General features: G+C 43.6%; 1 protein-coding gene across 11 annotated transcripts in view; it reads left to right on the top strand.

Moving 5' to 3' along the window:
• The window catches only part of CFAP251 (cilia and flagella associated protein 251), a 74,060-nt gene that overhangs the window by 27,867 nt on the left and 26,452 nt on the right, over positions 1-19,741 (top strand). For 8 of the 11 annotated variants that reach the window (XR_015144465.1, XM_086347589.1, XM_086347594.1 and 5 more), the window contains 7 exons: positions 1,053-1,103; positions 3,845-4,059; positions 6,695-6,889; positions 8,010-8,260; positions 8,819-8,970; positions 10,095-10,268; positions 11,690-11,874. Coding sequence is in view for 8 of the 11 variants with exons in the window: in XM_086347589.1 (XP_086203715.1) it covers positions 1,053-1,103; positions 3,845-4,059; positions 6,695-6,889; positions 8,010-8,260; positions 8,819-8,970; positions 10,095-10,268; positions 11,690-11,874 (1,223 nt within the window). In the remaining 3 variants the exon portion in view is untranslated. The remainder of the gene's footprint in view (positions 1-1,052; positions 1,104-3,844; positions 4,060-6,694; positions 6,890-8,009; positions 8,261-8,818; positions 8,971-10,094; positions 10,269-11,689; positions 11,875-19,741) is intronic. The other 3 variants (XR_015144466.1, XR_015144467.1, XM_086347593.1) reach the window with 1 other exon arrangement.

The following is a 19,741-nucleotide window of genomic DNA, read 5'->3' as shown; positions in this document are numbered from 1 at the left end:
TTGGAAGCTAATTACTTTACAATATTGTAGTGGTTTTTGCCACACATTGAGATGAATCAGCCATGGGTGTACATGTGTCCCCCATCCTGAACCCCCAATTAGCAAACAGATTGGTGATAATGTATACTGACACAGGGCAAAATCATGATATTAAAAAGACATAAAAATGTAAACATAAAATTACCATATGACCCACCAGTTTTCAGGTATATACCCAAAAGAATTGAAAACAGGCATTCAAACAGATACTTATATACAGATATTCACAGCAACAGCATTATACACAATACCCAAAAGATAGGAGCAAATGTCCATCAACTCATGAATGGATAAACCCAGTGTGGTCTATCCACATATGGAACATAACCTAGTCTTTAAAAGGAATGAAGTGCTGACACCTACTGCAACTGTGGATGAACCTTGGGAACATTAGGCTGAATGAAAGAAGCCAGACACAAAAAGCCAAACACCATATGATCCCATTCATAGGAAGTTTTCAGAATACCTGAATCCATAGAGACAGGAAGAAGAATGGTGGCTGTCAGGGAATGGAGGAGTAGGGGATGGGGGGTGATTGCTTGATGATAGGGGGGGTTCCTTTTGGGGTGATGGAAGTGTCCTGGAACCAAAGAGAATAACAGTTGCATAGCACTGGTTATGTACTAGATGCCACTCAGGTGTACACTTTAAAATGGTTAAAGATTAACTTTATGTTATGTGAATTTTCCCTCAATAAAAAATGCAAGACAATTGAGTTGCTGATTTACAGTGATAACTCATTACTTCAGGTATTAATGATAGCTTAAAACCTTATAAATGCAGAAGTCAGATCTGCATTAACAACGACTTAAAATCACAGTCATTTGTGGCATTATTTATTTTCTTTCAGCATGTTTTCAGATGTTCCTGGAGACAGCAGGTTCTCCTCCCTGTAGAAATTGAAAAGCTCTGACCCCGTTTTGATGCATTTGTTTTGATTTTGCTGTTATGTTGCTTTTCTTTTGGAAATGTCTGTTTTTAAAGTAGTGATTTTTTTTTTCTGTGCTTATCAGTATCCAGAGGGAGGCATTCTTGTTCACAGTGCCCCACTTTTAACAGAAAAAGTGAGTATGCCTGTTGTGCTTTTATATGCCTGACTTTGTAGGAAATAAGCATGTGTGTGTCAGCCTAGTCACTTTGGGGTGCTCTGTGTGTGTCCTGATATTGGGAAATAATTTGAAATTTTTACTTAGGTCCTTTACCATACTGAATGGTCAATTTAAAATAATGGAAGGGTTTTTCAAAATAATATAGAATACAAATAAATGGCAAAGAGGTACATGTATACGTATGGCTTAGTCCCTTAGCTATTCACCTGAAACGGCCACAATATTGTTAATTGACTATACCCCAATACAAAATTAAAAGTTTGAAAAAATTATAAATTTATCCTGCAATATTGAAAATAAATGGCAAAGGAAATTTACTACCACAAGCAAATACCCAAGAAAGTGGTGGCTTTTATAATGTATGTGTGCCTGTGACAAAGGATGAAAGTTAATTTGGGGTGATGTAAGTAAAGACTTCCCTGGTGGCTCAGATGGTAAAAGCGTCCGCTTACAATGCGGGAGACCCGGGTTCAGTCCCTGTGTTGGGAAGATCCCCTGGAGAAGGAAATGGCAACCCACTCCAGTACTCTTGCCTGGAAAACCCCATGGACAGAGGAGCCTGGTAGGCTACAGTCCATGGGGTCGCAAAGAGTCGGACACGACTGAGTGACTTCACTAGTCACTAAGTAAAGTCATTGGACATGAGTGGATCCTTAAGCTTCTTAGTTTTCAGAACAATTAAAAAATGATATGGAGGGACTTTCCTGGTGGTCCAGTGGTTAAGAATCCACCTTCCAATGCAGGGGACGTGGGTTCGTTCCCTGGTCATGGAATTAAGATCCCACATGCCTTGGAGCAACCAAGCCCACGCACCACAACTGAAGTGAGCCCATGTGCCATAACTAGAGAAGCCCGCGAGCCACAACGTAAGATCCTGTGTGCCACAACTGAGACCCAGCGCAGCCAAAACCAAATTTTAAAAACAGATATTGGGTGTTTAGCTGTTTAAGGTCCAGTAGGAGGGTGGTGAGCCAGGTGTTAGCAGAAGCATTTTATCCGGCCGGCTCTCCTTGAGCGATTGCACCGGGGGTGGACCTTGAGTCCTGTCTCCTGCATCAGGTTCTGTTTCTGATACTCGTGTAACCTGCTCTCAGTGTGCACCTTATGATGGTTTTTCTGTTTCCTTTCTTCTTTTTTGATTCAGTCTATAAAACTTTACTTTTCAAGCAAGCATGCAGGAAGAAAAAATAGAGAGAGACAGTGGACACAAGGCAAGAAGATGATTCTGTCTGCAAACTCAGCTTTTTATAACTCGAAGTATCAAAAACTAAATAGTCGATTCTCGTTATTTGCCATAGTTAAATTCTGTAAGGTCTCTTTAGACCTGAATTAGTGGATGCTGAATCGTTGCTCCTAGGAGAGTTGTAAGAACAGGTTCCTGCCAGCTTAGGGTCACCACCATACTTTCATCGACTGACAGATCCATGACCTTGTTTCATGTATATTTCTGTTTAAAGACACCGTATTTAATTTATAACGTTAGTTCCTTAACATTAGACTCAAGGTTGACAGCACCAGGTAGAACTCATGCCTGAATGAGGCTTATCTAACACAGGTGAATTCTCTGGAAGGCATGTCACAGCCTTCTCGTGTTCCAAGAGCACCATATGGTATTTTAATACTATGTTCAGGAGCCAATTTAAATACCAAAATCACCAATAATCGCCCCCCCCCAAAAAGAGCAAATATCATGGCAGTAAAGACCAGGCTAAGGACACTTGCTTCCTGAGAGCTGAAACCAGACAGAGAATTGCCTTGCTTGACCTCAGCTGGGAATGTCAAGTTTTTTGCCACTCGGCACACGCACACATCTGCAAATGATTGTGAGGTGCCACGAGGATTGCTTTGGAGGTTACACATACATTTCAGCATGTAGGTAAATTCACGAAAATGGAATCCACAAAGAATGAAAATCGGCTGCAGTTTGAAATGATAAAAACGCCTCGTGTTGAACAGAGCTGCTTTTAGACAGAATGTGCTGTTGTTCGTGCTTGACCAGTTGTACTTCTACTGACCTCACAGAGGTCTACCCTAGGATTTTCTCTGCCTAAGTAGAGCCAGACAGCAGACTTGCTGTATCATAAGACAGATCACTGACTTCCTTCGTGTATTCATTCAGTAAACATTCACCAAGGGTTCACTCGCTGCTCTGCGTTCTTTCTATACTTCATCTCTAGGACACTGTCAGAGAAAGATGGCCTGGTGCCTTATCCTACGTAGCATACATTTACTAAGGAATCTTAGGGGCATTTCTGTGTAAAGCACTTACTTTCCACTGATGGGAAGATGATTTATGATCAGAAGAAGACTGGAGAATTGTTTTATGATTTTTTACAGCTGGAGCATGCTTTTGTTCATGACAGACATTAGTTTCCTTATCAGTCTCTGAAAACTCTGAAAGAGAAGTTGTGCAGGTATAAACAATGATTAACCACTCTTTCTTTTGCTTTAAGCAAACCATTTAAGCCCGTACGTAGCCCTTCACTTGCTCTTAGCAAACCCTCAGAGGTTCAGAACTGCCTGGATCATGGCAATCCTCAGGGAAGTGTTTTTTAAGTTATTTTTTTAACTTTATTTTTTTCCTACTATATTTAGGTAAAACATTATAAAACGTTGTGCTGATAAATGTTTTGTTTTATATTTACCATCAACGATAACTTGTACATATAACGTGTAACCTGTCTTTTGAAATACAGACATTCAACAAGCTCGTGGGAAAATTTAGCCAGTCTGTCTTTCATTTGAATTTAACCCAAATACTGTCCGCGACGATGGAAGGGAAGCTGGTTGTCTGGGACATTTACCGCCCACCGCCATCTGCCTCCTCCTCCATGGGCTTTCCCCATATCAAACCTTGCAAACTGGTTCATTTGCAGAAGGAGGGTATCACTGTGCTCACTACAGTTGACAGGTAATTAGTGAATGAAAAAGTAGCTGTAGATGATTATAAACTTATCTAAAAACCCTTTTGGAGGTAGATACATATTTTGTATATGCAAAGATTGTTTCTGGGGAGAACCAATTTAACTGGGAACACTGGCTGCCTCTGAGGAAAAGAACTGAGAACCAAGATTAAGGACAGGGGTGGATTTACTTCTTTTTATAGTCTCATTTGTACTAATTGGGTTGCTTTTATTTAAAAAAAAATTGCATGGGCATGCATTACTTTTAAACGCAACCCTTTGGGGTTGGTGAAACAAAAAGTAACTGTTTTGTTTTTTTCTTCTGCTCTAATTAGACTTATTTCACACCCTAAATTTTACATTCTTTCAGTGGAAGAAAATGGCATAAAGAGCTATTTTTTTTTCTGATGACAAAATAACATTTGCCAATCATGAAAAGATGAAATACAACAAACCTTTATAGAGTTCCTTAACGCTTTGATTTTGAGGGGCTGTGGGGATCCACAACTGATCCCAGCCTTATGCCTTAGCCTCAGACATAAAGGGGTTCACATGCCAAATACATTCCTTCCTTGCTGAATGATTTGGGACAAGGGACTTAAATGTGCCAAACCTCCATCCTTCCATCTGTAAAGTGGGCACCGTAACACTGTCCCTCTCTGAGTGATTTTGTGAGGATGGCTTGCTGGATCTTAGTTTCCTGACCAGGGACTGAACCCATGTCTCCTGCAGTGGAAGCACTGAGTCCTAACCACTGGGCTACAAGGGAACGTCCCAAGGATTGTAAAACTCTTAGCATGCTCTCTGGCACAGGGGAGCTCTAGGTACAACAGCCCTTGTCAGGGTGCTAGGGAAGTTCCCCAAAGTGCTAGAGACAGTTGCCTCATGACGAGGACCCTGCCCACGTAGTGGGAGTCACTGTGCCCTCTGCTCTCCAAAGGCCCGTTGCTCTCCTTCTCCTTTCTTTAAGTTAGGGTCTATATTAAAGGTCTTCCCCTTTCTTTAATAACAGTGAGGCCCTGATGTGGCTTGCATAGAGAAATGCAGATCGTCATCTTCACCCAGTTGGTGGGAAAAGATAGCAGTAGAATCACACTTGATGAAGCAGTCAACTTTAATCATTGAGAGATAGGACCCAGGGAAGACCATGCCGGGGTTCCCCTCTCTCCATGTTAAGTAAAACACAGCCAGGGGACTTCCTCTGCAGTCCAGTGGTTGACTCTGCACTTCCAAGGGAGAGAATGAGGGTTCAGTCCCTCGTTGGGGAAGTAAGATCCTGCATGCTGAGTGATGCGGCCAAAACAACAAGAAAACAAACAAACAAAAAACCCCAGCCAGGACCAGGGAGCCCTTGCAGGAAAAAGTCTTAAGAAACACAGGAGAAAAAAAAAAAAAAATTCTCCTTGTTTTGCTGTTTCTGTCCAGCAGAGGGCAGTGAATGCCGTTCTAGCCAATTACTCTGCCCACTTGCCTTGCTTATTAATCAGAAACCTCATTTAATCGCTTTTCATATATAAATATATATATATGAGAAAATTCATCCCCCACCTACCCCCGTGATTAGAATTATGTCAGAGGCTTAAAAAAAAGCAAGCTCATTGGGATGGCTCTGAGGAAATAAAAACCATTTTGTCACGCAGCACTGCCTTTGGCTGTGATGACTGGACAGGGTTTTACGATCCCTCTCACAGCAGTTGTCTCCCTGTGTCCCATTGCCAGCCTGTGTGACTTCAGAGGGATGGTAGCTGGACTCTTGTCATCTGTAGTCTGTGGTAGAGAATGGAAATCATTGCCCACAGCCGTTGCACAGGACTGACCTTGGAGGGCAAGGCAGAGGAAAGCAGAAAGCATGGACTTTGTGTTCCATACACTTGGACCCCTGCATAGTCTAGCCATGTGGCCCTGAAAGGGTTGCCAGGTTTAAGTGTGTTCCGGGACTTCCCTGGTTGTCCAGTGGCTAAGACTCTGATCTTCCAATGCTGGGGACTCTGGGTTCAATCCCTGGTCAGGAAACTAGATCCCACATTGCACAATGAAGGATTTGAGTGTGGAACTCAAGATCCCTCATGCTGCAACTAAGACCTGATGCAGAAAATAAATTTTATATATATATATATATATATATATATGTCCCAAATACTGCATGAAGCAGTTGCATTTGGGAGCATACACTATTTGGGACATACTTATCCTAGAAATTTACTCGTGGTTCATCTGAAATTCAAATTTAACTGAGTATCCTGCATTTTTACTTGCTAAATCTGGCAATCCCAGGCCTTAAACCTTAGTTTCCCAAACGTGAACTGGGAATGACAGTAAAATCAGCCACATGGGGCCATATTCAGTGAAAGTTTTTAACAACGCCTGGAGTCCAGAGGCTGGCATATGTGTTCAATAGATGATACTCAGTATCATTATTTAACCTACAATGCAGGAGACCTGGCTTCGATCCCTGGGTCGGGAAGATCCCCTGGAGAAGGAAATGGCAACCCACTCCAGTATTCTTGCCTGGGAAATCCCATGGACAGAGGAGCCTGGCGGGCTACAATCCATGGGATCACAAAGAGTTGGACACATCTTAGCGACTAAACCACCACCACCACCACCATCATTTAACAAACTGACTTCATCCTCTGTTTTCAGCTATATTGTCACAGGTGACATTCGGGGCAACATCAAGTTCTATGATCACACCCTCTCCATTGTGAACTGGTACAGCCACTTCAAACTCAGCTCCATAAGATCCCTGTCCTTTTCAAAGACCCCAGCAGCCCCTCCAGCCGAAAATACAAACTATCCTCCAGACTGCACTCTAAAAAGTGACGATTTTGTTGTAAGGTGAGTTGTTAACTGTTGTTGTTGTTCAGTCACTGAGTGTCCGAGTCTTTGCGACCCCATGGACCACAGGCAGCATGCCAGGCTTCCCTGTCCTTCACTATCTTTCGGAGCTTGCTCAAACTCATGTCCAGTGAGTTGGTGATGCCATCCAACCATCTCATCCTGTGTCATCCCCTTCTCCTCCTGCCCTCAGTCTTTCCTGGCATCAGGCTCTTTACCAGTGAGTCGGCTCTTCACATCAGGTGGCCAAAGCATTGGAGCTTCAGCTTCAGTATCAGTTTTTCCAATGAATATTCAGAGTTATTTCCTTTAGGATTGACTGGTTTGATCTCCTTGGGACTCTCAAGAGTCTTCTCCAGCACACAGCTCGAAAGCATCATTTCTTCAGCGCTCAGTTGAAGTCGTTCATGAACCTCATCATTGGAACAGTCAGAAAGCTGTGTCTTTTAGTTTGTGTGCCGTGGTATATTCTTCCTGTTCCTGGGTTGTGAAATACAGGGAACCTGGCCTTTCTAGTTAGGCCTTTCCCTGGGTCAGAGATGGATCTCCTTGGCTGATTATGATCACTGTTTAATCTTTTTTTTCTAAGTGAAACATCATTCTCCTATTAAGAATGTTTAGTGATAGGAAGCTGGAAATGGCTCTGATCTCAGTGACCTCTGGAGTCCTTCATTGTAGGTTGGTCTCCTTTCTCTGAGCTGAGTTTGTCCTAGCTCTATGGTTAAAGGGATTTGATAGTGAATAGCCATAACATTTCAAGACAGAATTATCTGTGAGCCTGCTTAATTACCCTTGCCGTATTTGCAGGCACATCTGTATGTGTGCACCCAGCACCATATTTGCATACACAAATGAATATTTGCATGTGCAGATTAGCTAATTGTACAACTGACTGTCCATCTGCATACTTAATGACTCAATTTACATGTAGAAATGTGGGCTTTTTCACTTGCAAATGGAGGCTGTTGGGTTTTGGTGGCGTATTTTTGGAGATGCTGGGTTAATAATGTCACTAAATTATAGACGACAGAGGCGTTTCGTGTGCAATTAGAAGCAGAATTGCTGGCATGCCCTGTTCCCTGCAAGTGCTGATACGGGTTGGTCTCTCCTTGGCAAACAGGAATTTTATCATCGGAACATCAGACGCGTCAGTGTACCACCTGACAGTAGATGGGACTAAACTTGAGAAGTTATTTGTCGAGCCCAGGGATGCCATTTGTGCCATCTCCTGCCACCCATACCAGCCCCTCATCGCCATCGGAAGTTTTTGCGGGATGATCAAAGTGTGGGATTATGAACAGAAAAAATACCTCTTCAGCAGGGTCTTTGAGAAGGGGCTTGGAGTTCAGAGTCTGACCTACAACCCTGAAGGTATTTTCATCTTATCCACCTGTCTTAGGTTCTAAACCAAAAGCAGACCCAAATGGCTCTGCCTTCGGCTGTAGCAGCTCCAGGAGGGTGACCTTGACCCACTCCCCGCACCAGGGCAGATGGGATGTCTGGTCCCCCTGGATGCTGCAGAACTCTGCACCGCCTGGTCTCATCCCATGGTGCCATGTTTTCCAGTTTACTTCTTCCTCTCAGGACCTTGTCTCTCCTGTTCGTTGCTGTCTCCTTGGCACCTAGGACAAGGCTCAGCACAGAGTTGATATTTCTTGAGTCAATGTAGTCCTTTTCTTTCCTTTTTTTTTTTTTTTTTAAATGTATTTATTTATTTAGCTGTGTGGTTCTTAGTTTCGGCATGCCGAGTCTTTAGTTGCAGCATGTGAACTCTTAGCTGCAAGTGCTGATACGGATTGGTATCTAGTTCCCTAACCAGAGACTGAACCCAGGCCCCCTGCACTGGGAACTCAGTCTTAGCCCCTGGGCCACCAGGAAAGTACCAGTGAAAGCCTTTTTCAACCCTTGTTCTCCGACTTGTGATTTTAGGAGCTCTGCTGGGAGCTGGCTTCACAGAGGGGACAGTTTACATTCTTGATGCAATGTCCTTAGAAAGTGCAATCTCAGAGCCTTTCAGATACTCCAGAAGCAGCGTGACTCACATCAGTTTCTCCCATGACTCCCAGTACATGGCGACTGCTGTGAGTATCCTCACTGAGTGTGGTCCAGTGGATCCGCAACCTCCTTTAAAGCCGCAAGAGGGAGGAGTTGGGACGTGCAGGGGGGTGGGGGGGTTTGGGGAGCAGGGGCTCCAGGGTATGGGTTTCTTTGGGAGGTGGGCCATGAAAACGCTCTAAAACCGTGATGATGGACACACAACTCTGTGAATAAACTAAAGTCCATTGAATTGTACATTTCTGGGGGGTGAATTGTGTGTGGTGTGAATTACATCTCAATAAAGCTGTTATAAAAAGAGAAAGGGATGGGGGAAATGGGGCAGTGGGTGGGTGGGGGCACTTCTGCCTGAAAACAAGACAGGGGCCTCAGAACTCCCCAACTCCGGACTCTGCCACTCCGACAGCTCATGTTAGTTTGTGAGTTTTTTGGAACCCTCTCTCTGCATCCTGGCTTTCATCTTTCCCTTTGATTTCTGACGAGATGACATTCTCATTTATCTCAAGGCAAAGTCTGCCGCCAAGCATTTTGGATTCTGTTCCTTCCCTCTGTGAATAGGGCTCTTAATCTCAGTAAAGATTTTTTTCGGGACCCCCGACCTCTCCCTTCCCCCCACTTCTCCTGGGAGAGGGGGTGGGGATGCAGGGAAGTAGCTGCTGACATCCTTGACTCCAACTCGCTTTCCATCAGCACAGCGACTCAGGTGTCCCCTGTCCCTTCAGGCTGTTCCCATCTGCTCTCCGTTGAGCTCTCAGCCATCATGTATGTATTTTTTAATCATACCTTTTAAAATTTTGTGTAGCTGGATAAAGAGAAGGGATGACAAAGGCATAAAGGGTAAGGATTTCAGTTTCCAACAGAGAATGACACGGGGACCAGCAAGGAGAGTAAGACCATAATGTTAGACAAATACCATCTCTGCCCACCCACCACCTCCCTCCCCGCCCCACTGCCTCCCACTACCTACTTTGAACTCTGATTTTTCTCATCTGCAAAAATGGGTATTATTTTACCACTTGTTCCAATAGACAGAGGTTTTCTTTTTGGATAAAATACTCTAAAAGCAAAGTTAGTATGAAAAAACACAGTGATAACTCTTAACTTACAAAATCGAAAATGGAGTAACTTCGACTCTTTCCCTCATACTCAGGATGTAAGTTTCACTGTGGCTGTTTATGTGGTGAGAGTCAAACATAGACGAAGGGTCTGGGAATACTTGGCAAGGCTGCGCTCTCACCGCAAGAGCATTCGAAGTATCCTGTTTGGGGTTCATCTGGACAGCAACGAGCCCCGACTGCTGAGCCTCGGCAGAGACAGACTCCTGGTGAGCTCCTTTGCTTTCCTTTGTCTGGTCCTCAGGACTGTGTCTCATTCTTGTTATTTCCCAGGAGTCTGGCATAAAACCAGTATGTGTGTGTGTTGGAGAAGACGAATATATGGGGACTTCCCTGCTGGTCCAGTGGCTAAGACTCCACGTTCCCAATGCCCAGATTCTATCCATGGTCTGGGAACTGGATCCCACATGCCACAACTCAGAGTTCGAGTTGGCAGGTGAAGATCTTGTATGCTGCAACTAAGACCCAGCACAGCCAAATGAATAAATTTAAAAAATAAATGTCTTTTAAAAAAGAAAGTGAATGTATGACAAAATAGCAAAAACCATTCTGAGTTGGCACTTGGCTTTCATGCAGCTCTGACACTGCGCAGGGACTCGTGTCCTGAGTGAGGAGGGCCTGGGAAATGGCATGTTGGTGGAGCGGAGGTGGTCCTCCCCACAGCATGGACAGCTCAGCCACCCTTGCCTCTCAGTGGACATTTGGAAGCCAACACTCACAATTCCCAGGTCTCGGGGTCAGGCCCAGGCTGTTACCTCCATGTGACAACCCAGAGAGGATCGAGAAGGAAAGGCAGTGACAGTGGCAGATGTGATATTACATGATTGAGCCCAAAGGATTCAAAATGAATTGGTTTATCTGTGTATCCGTCTTAACTTCCTTTCTTTTGTCCCCTTACTTCCTTTATTCTATCCATTCTTTTTTTAAAAATATATTTAAAATTTTATTTATTTATTTGACTGCGCCAGGCCTTAGTTGCAGCACATGAGATCTTCAGTCTTCATTGTGGCACATGGGATCTAGTCCCACAGCCAGAGATGAAAGCCGGGCCCCCTGCATTAGGACTTCAGAGCCTTAGCCAGAGGACCACCAGCGAAGTCTGTCCATTCTTCCATCCACCCATCATCTATCCATCCTTCCTTCCATCCATCCCGGTCTGTCCACCAAAACCTACCTATGGGTGAAATTCAGCAGGCTGCGAATGTATGACTTTCAAGAGCTGAGATCTAGCTATGAATTGGTTCGTACTCACAGAAAGTTCCCAAGATAATGCTAAGTGAAGCAGGACAACAGAGTTGTAAGAGTTCAGGTCCTGGAGTTAGTTGGACCTAGATTTGAATTCTCACTCTACCGCTCCTTGGCTGTGTGACCTTGGGAAAACCACAGAATCTCTCTGAACATCTGTTTTCTCATCTGCAAAATGGGCATAGCAGGACTGCACTGCTGGGGAGCTGTATTAAATGGCATCAGCTTGCTCATAACGGATACTCCATATTGGTAGTTTGTTAGGTGTAGAAGTTCAGGCAATTCTCCTCTTAAAAGGCCTGATACTGTCTCCCCGGACAAAAGGATTGTTGACTGACTTCATTCACCTCAGTCCTCATGTGTGTTCATCTGGGCTTCCCTGTAGATTGAGTATAACCTACTCAAGAGCTACAAAGACCACCTGGCAGTCCTGGACATTCACCGAACCGACCAGGGCAGCTATCCCACCTGTATGGTCTGGTACCCGCCACTCACCAAGGAGCTCTTCCTGCTCATTTGCAACAGTGGCTACAAAGTGAAGCTTTTTAATTCTACCACAAAAATGTGCAGGTAAGCCAGGGAGCTTCCCACAAATGGTGCATAAATCAATTTCTCAGTCCCCAGGTTATTTCAAGTCCCACCTTAAGGACCTGCAAACAGCTTGCCTACCATTACAACCCTTCTTACTTTGCAAAGTAGGAAACTGAGGCACAGATAAGGTTAGTTGTCCTTGCTCAAGTTCACATGGTTAGAAAGTGCCAGAGGCAGGGACTTCACTGGCAGTCCAGTGGTTAAGAATCCGCCTTCCAATGCAGGGGGTGCGCCGCGTTCAATCCCTGGTCGGGGGACTAAGATCCTACATCTGTGGGACAACTAAGCCTGTGCACTGCAACGACTGAGCCCAACGCTCTAGAGCCTGTGTGCTGCGGCTAGAGAAGCCCACATACCACGGCCAGCAGTCCCTGTGCAGCAATGAAGAGCCAGTGCAGCCAAAAATAATTTTAATAAGTAAATAATAAACTGCATTGGTAACATCTAAAAACATTTTAAAAAGGAAGTGCCAGAGGCAGGATTCAAACCCAGAAACGTTGTTTCTGAGCCCAGCACTTCACAGGGATAAGGTACTCAGGCCTCGGAGATGGAGATTCAGCAAAGGCATCAGACCCCACAGCCCCAGAAAAGCTGCTCATGTGCAATGGAATCTCCTGTTCTTCTCTCCTGGAAAAAAGTGGATTCACCTGAATACTACCAGCTGTTTGATTTTTCTTATTCTTGGTTCTTAAAGAAGTTATAAGTTCAACTTGATAGCATTCTTTCTTCTCTCAAGCCCACTATATGGACTATAGCCCACCCTATGAACTGTAGCCCTCCAGACTCCTCTGTCCAAAGGGTTTTCCAGGCAAGAATACTGGAATGGGTTGCCATTTCCTCCTCCAGGGGATCTTCCCGACCCAGGGATTTCCCGCATTGGCAGGTGGGTTCTTTACCACTAGCACCACCTGGGAAGCCCCCTTTGTTCTCTCAGTAAGTGTTTACTGAGCCCCCTACCAGAGCCAGGTGCTGTTCTAGGTGCTGAAGATGGGAATGAAGACAAAACAATGTTGTTGTCACCATGAGATTTGCATTTTATTGGGGGAAGTGGCGTTCAAATTAGAGGTTGGGCTGGAGATCCATATTTGAGGTCAGCACACTTGGTGGTTTAAAGCATAAGACAAGAGAAGGTTCAGGAGGGGAAAGGTGGATAGAGAAGAGGTTAAAGGACCAAGCCCAGGGTATCCAAAGCTTAGCATCTTAGAGCAGTGGTGCCTCCATCCTGAAATACGTCTACACCTGTGGTTGCCTTCTTGCACTGCTAGGCTTGTGAGTCCAGGGTTTGCTCCTCCTGATCAGTGCATCACCCCTTCGTCAGGGCCCTGCATTCATCATCCCATTTCACCTGCAACAGTCCTGCAAAAAGATCGTGCCACTGTGGATCAGACAGGTAACAAAACCTGCCCAAGGTCACGGAGCTGGTCAGGGCAGGACTTGCCCCTTGAACCCACGTGTGACTCTGTCCTCTCTTTGGGATCGCTGGTCCCCGATGCAGCCCTCACAGAGGTGAGGATGCTGTGGTGACCCCAGCTGGGAGGAGGAAGTCAGAAAACACCACAGCAGCTGGCCCCATGCTTGAGGAAGACTATCCTTTGGAAATGTATCTCAAATAAGATAGGTCCTCAAAAGGCCAAGATCACTCAGGGTCTTTTTTTTTTTTTTTTGATTGCCCTTTTTAGAAGGGCCCATGGGAAAATGACTGAGACATGCCATGTCATTGTGGCAGGGACAGGAAAGAAATACAGCACAATTTTTTTTTAAAGCTATTAAAACACTGGGAAGGAGACATTTGAAAGAAATATGTAAAATGGAGTTTTGGGAAGATTTCAGAATCTTTATACATCATCTTTAATGGACACAGGCTTTTTGGATAAAAACTATCTCATAGGGACTTCCCTGGTGGTCCAGTGGCTAAGACTCCGTGCTCCCAATGCAGTGGCCCAAGTTCGATCCCTAGTCAGGGAACTAGATCGCACATGCTGCAACGAGGAGCTTGCATGCTGTAACTGAAGATTCCCCCGTGCCACAATTAAGAACCAGCACAGCCAAATAAATAAACATTAAAAAAAAGAATATCCCATAGATGTGCCCAGTTCTGAGAAGCTCCGAGTTGGCTGAGCAGGTGGCTGGGGGATGGAGCTGCCCAGACTTGGAGTTCCTCCTCACAGTTAGTAATGAGAACTCAAAGCTGAGCGGTTAGGAGGTTCTGCCATTGAAGATCAATGGGAAATTGGTATAGAGCATCTTTCTTGTTTTAAAAAATGTTTCCACCTGTTGCCTTTATTGTTGCTGTTATTTTTTATTCCAGTTTAATTGCGATATAATTGACATACAGCACTATATAAGTTTAAGGTGTACAGCGTAATGATTTGACTTACATACATCATGAAGTGCTATTACAGGAAGTTTAGTGAACATCCGTCCTCTCCTGTAGCTACAAGATTAAAGAAATAGTAAAACATTTTTTCCTTGTTATGAGAACTCTTAGGATTTATTCTCTTAACAATTCTCATCTGTAACATGCAGTAGTCTTAACTATATTTATCGTGTTATATGTTACACCCCTAGTGCTTATTTTTCTTACAACTGGAAGTTCGTGGCTTTTGCCTGCCTAAATCCAACTCCCCTTCCCCCCAACCCCTGCCCTCTGATAACCACAAATCTGGTCCCTTTTTCTAAGAGTTTCTTTGTTTTTGAAGTATAACTGACCTATGACACTGTATTATTTCTTGTTACACAACATAGTGCTTCTGTGCATTTATTCCTATTTCTATATATTTCAAGATGATCACAACAATATGTTGTCATACAAGGATATTACATAGTTATTGACTGTATTCTCTGCATTGTACGTTTCATAACTGGGACTCATTTATTTTGTAACTGGAAGTTTGAACCACTTTATTTCCCTCTCCTATTTCTTTCCTCCCCCACAACCCTCCTCCCCTCTGGCAACCACCTGTTTGTTCTCTGTATCTATAACTCTGTTCCTATTTTGTTATATTTGTTCACTTGTTTTTTTTTAGCTTCCATATATAACTCAAATCATACAGTATTTACCTTTCTCTGTCTGACTTATTTCACTAAGTGTAATACCCTTCAGGTCCACCCATGTTATCACAAATGACAAGATTTATATTCCATCGGATATATGCACTACATCTTCTTTATCCATTCATCTATTGATGGACATGTAGGTTTCTTCCTCATCTTAGCTATTGTAAATAATGCTGCAGTGAATATAGGGGTGTGTATATCTTTTCGAATTAATGTTTTCATTTAGAGCTATGAAATCAGGCATTTCTGCCATTGAAGAGCAATTGGAAATTAGTATAAAGCATCTTTCTTAAAAAATAGTTTATTAAGGCAAAATTCACATGATGTAAAACCAACCATTGTAAAGTGGTATTCAGTCCTTTCACCACCTACCTCCATCTAGTTTTAAAACATTCTCATCATTCCAAAGTAAAACCCCTGGCATAAAGCATCTTTTAAGCTGTAGGAATAATAAAGCCCTGTAACCACAACTTAATTGGGAAGGAATTGCCTTTTGATGATAAATCCAAAAGAATTTTAAAATGCATTTAAAAATATTTGAAAGAACACGAAGAGGCAGTTCAGAGAAAAAGGCCAATAAACCTATGAGCAGATGCTTACCAGTACATCAAAGATGCAAATGAAAAGAAGACATCATTTTTCACAAATCAGATTAGCAAAGATAAAAATGATCGATAGCATCAAGTGTTGGCAAAGTCGTCAGATGCTGTAATGGGCTGCTAGCGGCTGGGCTGGGGGGTGTAGTGTAAAGGGGGACAACCTTTTGGGAGAGCAATTTGTTACCCTCTATTAAATTACAGCCTGTCTTCTGACTTCTAGGAATGTAGCCCGCAGAAATACTCGCACAGGATGCCAAGGCATAAGTAAAAGGATGTCTTGTTTGAAAATATTTTTAAAAATGGAAACACTCCAAATGTCCATTAATAGGGGATTAGTTAAATGATGGCTTGTCAGTACGCTGAAACATGATGCTGCTTTTAGAAAAAGGAAAAAAAAAAGAGAAGATAGCTCTCTGCATAGTAACATGGAAATATCTGTAAGACATAAATGAGATAAACTGCCAAAGAAGCATGAATATATTTTCATATAAAATTATATTTATATAACTTATATATTTTAATCTAAAATTGTAATTAGGTGGGCTAGAATATATATATAAAGTTGTATACAGCAAATTATTACCCATGATTATCTTGGAATAAAGGGTGTAGCCATGTAGAGTTATGGGTAGATTTTTCTACTTTCTGTCTAAATATTTGAAAATTTTCACAATGAATATGTAAAATGTTTTCCATCAGAAGAAAAAGACATTAATTTTATGAAATTGTTAGAAATTCAGCAGTACTATGTAGCAGTTACATAGCTCCTACTATGTGCTGAGTATCCTACTATCTCCTGAACTGTACTGAGTGCTTTATATATATATTAACTTATTTAATGCTGACTATAGTCTTATGGAAGAGAGGGCAATGGCACCCCACTCCAGTACTCTTGCCTGGAAAATCCCTGGACAGAGGAGCCTGGTAGGCTACAGTCCATGGGATTGCTAAGGGTCGGACACGACTGAGCGAATTCACTTTCACTTTTCACTTTCATGCATTGCAGAAGGAAATGGCATCCCACTCCAGTGTTCTTGCCTGGAGAATCCCAGGGACGGGGGAGCCTGGTGGGCTGCCATCTATGGGGTCGCACAGAGTCGGACACGACTGAAGCGACTTAGCAGCAGCAGCAGCAGCAGCAGCATAGTCTTATGGAGAAAATACTGTCATGATCCCTTTTTTACCAGTAAGGAACCTGAGGCCCAGAGGGGTTGAATAGCTGAACTCTTTTCCTTTTGCTTATTTGTAATTTCAGCTGGAATTCATATACTGTGATATCTACCATTTTCAGTGGCTTCTTACTATGTTCACAAGGTTGTGTAACCATCATCACTATTCCATGCAAGAGCATTGTCATTACCCGCTAAGGAGATATCCCAAACCCACTAGCCATCATTCCCCATTCCCTTTCTTTCCCTCCGGCCACCCCCCGCCCCACCACAACTATCCATCCCTGGCAATTACTAGTCTACTTTCTGTCTCTATGGATTTTTCTGTTCTGGATACCTCATGTAAATAGAATCATATGATATGTGACTTTTGATGTCTGGCTTCTTAGCATCATGTTTTCAAAGTTCAACCATGTTGTAGTCTGTGTCAGTGCTTCATCCCTTTTAACGGCTAAGTAGTATTCCATTGTATAGCCAGACCACGTTTTGTCTCTCCATCCATAGCTGTCAATTGGGTTGTCTCTATTCTTCAGCTCCTACAAACCTTTGTACACAGGTTTCTGTGTAGACATCTGTTTCATTTCTCTTGGATACAGAGTTGGCAGTGGAATTGCTGAATCATATGGTAACTATGTTGAACCATTTGAGGAACCGCCCGACTGTTTTCCACAGCAGCTGCACCACTTCACATTCCTGCCAGCCATATACGAAGGTTCTAGTTTCTTTACAACTTGCCCCTAATTTTTAAGGGTCAGAGCTGGGATTCTTACCAGCGTCTGTGCTCTTAACCATCCTCTTCCCTGCATCTACCCGTTGAATAATACTGGTTTTTATTTTGTTTGGTCATACCGTATGGCATGCAGGATCCTAGTTCCCTGACCAGGGACTGAACTGGGCCCCCTGCATTAGAAGCATGGATTCCTTACTACTGGACCACCAGGGAAGTCCTACTCAATGATATCTGAGGAAGGTCTTTAAACATTTCTACTCAAATGATTAGATAAAGATGACTTAAAATTAGCTGATGCATTGTCTCTCATCTGGTTATTTTAGTATTTTTGACACTTCACCTAATTCTCTGCGTATATGAGCCTGATCATGGATCATCCAGCCTGGCCCCCCCTGCATCCTGCAGCCCAGCAGTCACAGTCAAGTCTGCCTTCATAGTTTGCCCATGCTCACCATCTCGGTTTTACCTTCCTTCACCCTCCTCCCCCAACTCCTTTCCCCTTTACCATTTCTGCAGGTTTCAAGCAGTAGTCCACATCCCATATGTTTGAGCTCCTGTTCCCACTGCCTGTTTTTCTGTTACTGCCCTGTTTTTCCTGCCTTTGCAAACTCGGATGTCTGCTGCTAGATGTCATCTCTCCTTCCCCAGTGCAGGCTCCATGCCACGTGTTTGCTTGTCACCTCACTTCTCCCCTCGTGGTGCTTCCACAGCTGTTGTCCCTGCAAGGCTATGAGCTCAATGGCAGTAACTACCTCTCACTCATTTCTGAGTCCCGAGCCCCTCACGGTGCCTGGCACAGAGAGGTGCTCAAGAAAGTCATACAAACAGTGTCTCCTGTCCCCGCCAGATACGGGCTGGGTACAGGAGATACAGGGAGAAAACATATCCAAACAACAAGGGGTTTAAAATATAAGATGAAAAAGCTACTGGCCTTACTCAGGGGCAGACTCAGGTTTTGTAGGATGTGAAGTGTATTTGAATTTGTGGGTCCTCTTTTTTTTATTATTATTAAAAAAGAGATGTAAAGACTTCTCTGGTGGTCCAGTGGTTAAGAATCTGCCTTCCAATGCAGGGATGCAGGTTGGATCCCTGGTTGGGAAACTAAGATCCCACATGCTTCAGTTTAGTTCAGTTCAGCCGCTCAGTCGTGTCCGACCCTTTGCGACCCCATGAACCACAGCACACCAGGCCTCCCTGTCCATCACCAACTCCCAGAGTTTACCCAGACTTATGTCCATTGAGGCAGTGATGCCATCCAACCATCTCATCCTCTGTCATCCCCTTCTCCTCCTGCCCTCAATCTTTGCCAGCATCAGGGTCTTTTCAAATGAGTCAGCTCTTCACATCCGGTGGCCAAAGTATTGGAGTTTCAGCTTCAACATCAGTCCTTCCAATGAACACCCAGGACCGATCTCCTTTAGGATGGACTGGTTGGATCTCCTTGCAGTCCAAGGGACTCTCAAGAGTCTTCTCCAACACCACAGTTCAAAAGCATCAATTCTTCTGCACTCAGCTTTCTTTATAGTCCAACTCTCACATCCATACATGACCACTGGAAAAACCATAGCCTTGACTAGACGGACCTTTGTTGACAGAGTAATGTCTCTGCTTTTTAATATGCTGTTTAGGTTGGTCATAACTTTCCTTCCAAGGAGTAAGCGTCTTTTAATTTCATGCAATCACCATCTGCAGTGATTTTGGAGCCCCCCCAAAATAAAGTCAGCCACTGTTTCCACTGTATCCTCATCTATTTCCCATGAAGTGATGGAACCGGATGCCATGATCTTAGTTTACTGAATGTTGAGCTTTAAGCCAACTTTTTCACTCTCTTCTTTCACTTCCACGTGCTTGGGAGGGACTAAATACTCATTGGAACTACTGAGTCTGCATACCACAATTAGAGAGTCCATGCGCTGCAACAAAAATCCCATGAGCTGAGACCTGATGCAGCCAAATAAATTAACTGGTTAATAAACAAATATATATAATTTTTTAAATTAAAAAGATATATAATTAGGAATAAATTAAAAATGGCAAGGGCCCCTCCCAGGCCTCAGAAGGTACGTGTGTGAGGGAGGGGTCCTGCAGCTCAGGTTTTGCCAGCTGCAGAGCAAATGCAGCTCCAGGCTTGAGGTCACTTATGGCAGCCTCACCTCGGATCAGGTTCCTAATTACTGTAAGAGAATCTGAAATCAGAAATCTGACCATGATAGGGGTGCAATTCATTAGAGTGTGATGCACAGAGTTTTGGGGGGACCCTTGAGTTGCTCTCAGACCTGCTGTCAGATTTC

The sequence above is a fragment of the Bos grunniens genome, chromosome 17, assembly GCF_055505025.1.
Source record: "Bos grunniens cultivar Pamir isolate PY7600 chromosome 17, Bosgru_T2T1.0, whole genome shotgun sequence".
In the NCBI taxonomy this organism is placed as follows: Eukaryota; Metazoa; Chordata; class Mammalia; order Artiodactyla; family Bovidae; genus Bos; species Bos grunniens.
This window is presented reverse-complemented; position numbering and strand designations above follow the sequence as displayed.